Here is a 1,964-nt window from a genome sequence, read left to right as displayed (position 1 = left end):
TAACACACACAAGTTAACCTTCTTTAAGGTCCCAGGACAAGCCACTAGTATCTCCTCTACAGTCAGAAATGCTGAGAAAGGGGCCAGATCTCCACAGTCACACAAGTGATCTTTCCACACAGAATTCACATTTCTAGGAAGAAGCCCTGCAACTTTACACCTTCCAAATACACAACCTTGGGTCTGGAATGCAGATGCAGGAAAATGAGGAGCACTCAGTATCTTACGTCACAGCTTCCACCTCTCCCAGAATTAGTGCACCATATGCATGCTACAGAAATCCACAGCACAAAAGGAGGCAAAACTATGAACCAGGAACATTATGCAAACACAAAAGCCATTTCTGAACCATAATTCTCAATTGTGATTCTTACCTCTCCCATTTTATTCTCTTCCATTCTGACCACTCCTGGGATACTCTCCAAGTAGCCTTCCAGTGTGTCATGTCCTAGGTGCCTGAAGGGAATTAACTCATTGGTCAGGGATCTGTATTCATTCTGAAGTTCTGACAAGCGTACACCATTTTTAAAGGCATGAAGAACAGCTCGCAGGGCTTTTGCAACAAGTTCTGGCTCCTGCATCTTCACCTACAACTCTGTCTCCAAAAGAAAAAAAGAAGAGAAAAAAAAAAGCATTTTTACATACACAGGCTAAAATCACTGGGTTTTACTATTCAAGCTCCCTCCCCCAAAAACCAGAATGCAGCAACTCAGTGGCTCATCTCTGGAGACTGTGATACTTCTGGGTAGGCCTGTAGGGCCATGGTAGTGCAAGCCAAGCATAATGTGGTATGGAACACACGGGGCATGACAGTGTCAAAAAGTGCTGACAAAGGAGCACAGCAGCCATCATGCACAGGCTGGCTCTGCCAGACAATCACGAGAGGCCACATGCACAGAAGAGGGGTGGGTGCTGCTAAGCAACTGACCCACCACAGACAAGTACTGGATACTGTACCTGGGACAGGGCAATTCTGGATGTGTGTACAACTGGGGAAAGAGAGGCACCATGGAAAGTGGCCTGGGGGTCCTGCCAATGGGAAGCTGAACACGAGTCAGCAGTGCCCTGGAATCCAGGAGGGCCACTCATGTCCTGCGATGCATCAGGCACAGCATCACAGCCAGGCAAGGAAGAGGATTATCCCACTCTGCTCTGCACTGAGGTAGCCTCACTTTGAGTGCTGGGGGCAGTTTTGGGTACCAGAGTATAAGAAAGACATTGAGCTGTCAAGAGCGTCCAAAGGGGGGCAACAAACATGGTGAAGGGCCGTGAGGGGAACCCATATGAGGTTGAAGTCACTTGGTCTGTCCAGTCTAGAGAAGAGAAGACTGAGGAGAGACCACATTGCAGTCTACAACTTCCTTATGAGGGTAAGAGGAGCAGCAGACATTTACACTCCTGTGACCAGTGACAGGGCCAAACGGCCTTCTGTGACACCACTTTGGCCATTCCCCCTGTGGGAATTTCCAAAGTGGTGTCACAGAAGGTTTGGGCTGGATATCACGAGAAGGTTCTTCATCCAGAGGGTGACTGAACACAAGAAGAGGCTCCCCACAGAAGTGGTTACAGCACCAGGTCTGACAAAGTCCAAGTGATGCTTGGACAATGGTCCAAGGCACATGGTGTGATTCGTTTAGTTTCCTGTGCAGGGCAAGGAATTGGATTTCGATGATCCTGTGGGTCATTTTATCCAATTCAGGATATTCTGTGATTTGATGACACCTTACTACCTGCAGGGCTAAAACTTCCACTGAGAGAGGGCACAACCACCACCCCCTGTCACAGCACCCCACACCCTGCAGTGCGGGGTGTCCCTCTAGAGAGACCGGAGCTGGTCTGTGTGCCCCCAAGCCAGCACCTTCACTAATGCCCACATCTCCACACCACCATGGAAACAGCATGCATCTGGGGCATGCAATGTCTTACCCACAAGTGCACAATGCCTCGACTCCACAGACTCTTCA

General features: G+C 49.2%; 1 protein-coding gene across 1 annotated transcript in view; it reads right to left on the bottom strand.

Moving 5' to 3' along the window:
- Positions 1 to 741, bottom strand: part of TDRD7 (tudor domain containing 7) — a 41,933-nt gene extending 41,192 nt beyond the window's left edge. The window contains 1 exon segment of the mRNA XM_005424999.2: positions 375 to 741. Coding sequence (XP_005425056.1) covers positions 375 to 581 — 207 coding nt within the window. The 5' untranslated portion in view covers positions 582 to 741.
- Between the last annotated feature and the right edge of the window lie 1,223 nt (positions 742 to 1,964).

This window comes from Geospiza fortis, unplaced genomic scaffold (assembly GCF_000277835.1).
Source record: "Geospiza fortis unplaced genomic scaffold, GeoFor_1.0 scaffold240, whole genome shotgun sequence".
In the NCBI taxonomy this organism is placed as follows: Eukaryota; Metazoa; Chordata; class Aves; order Passeriformes; family Thraupidae; genus Geospiza; species Geospiza fortis.
The sequence above is the reverse complement of the archived record's forward strand: the minus strand, read 5'-3'. Positions and strand labels throughout refer to the sequence as shown.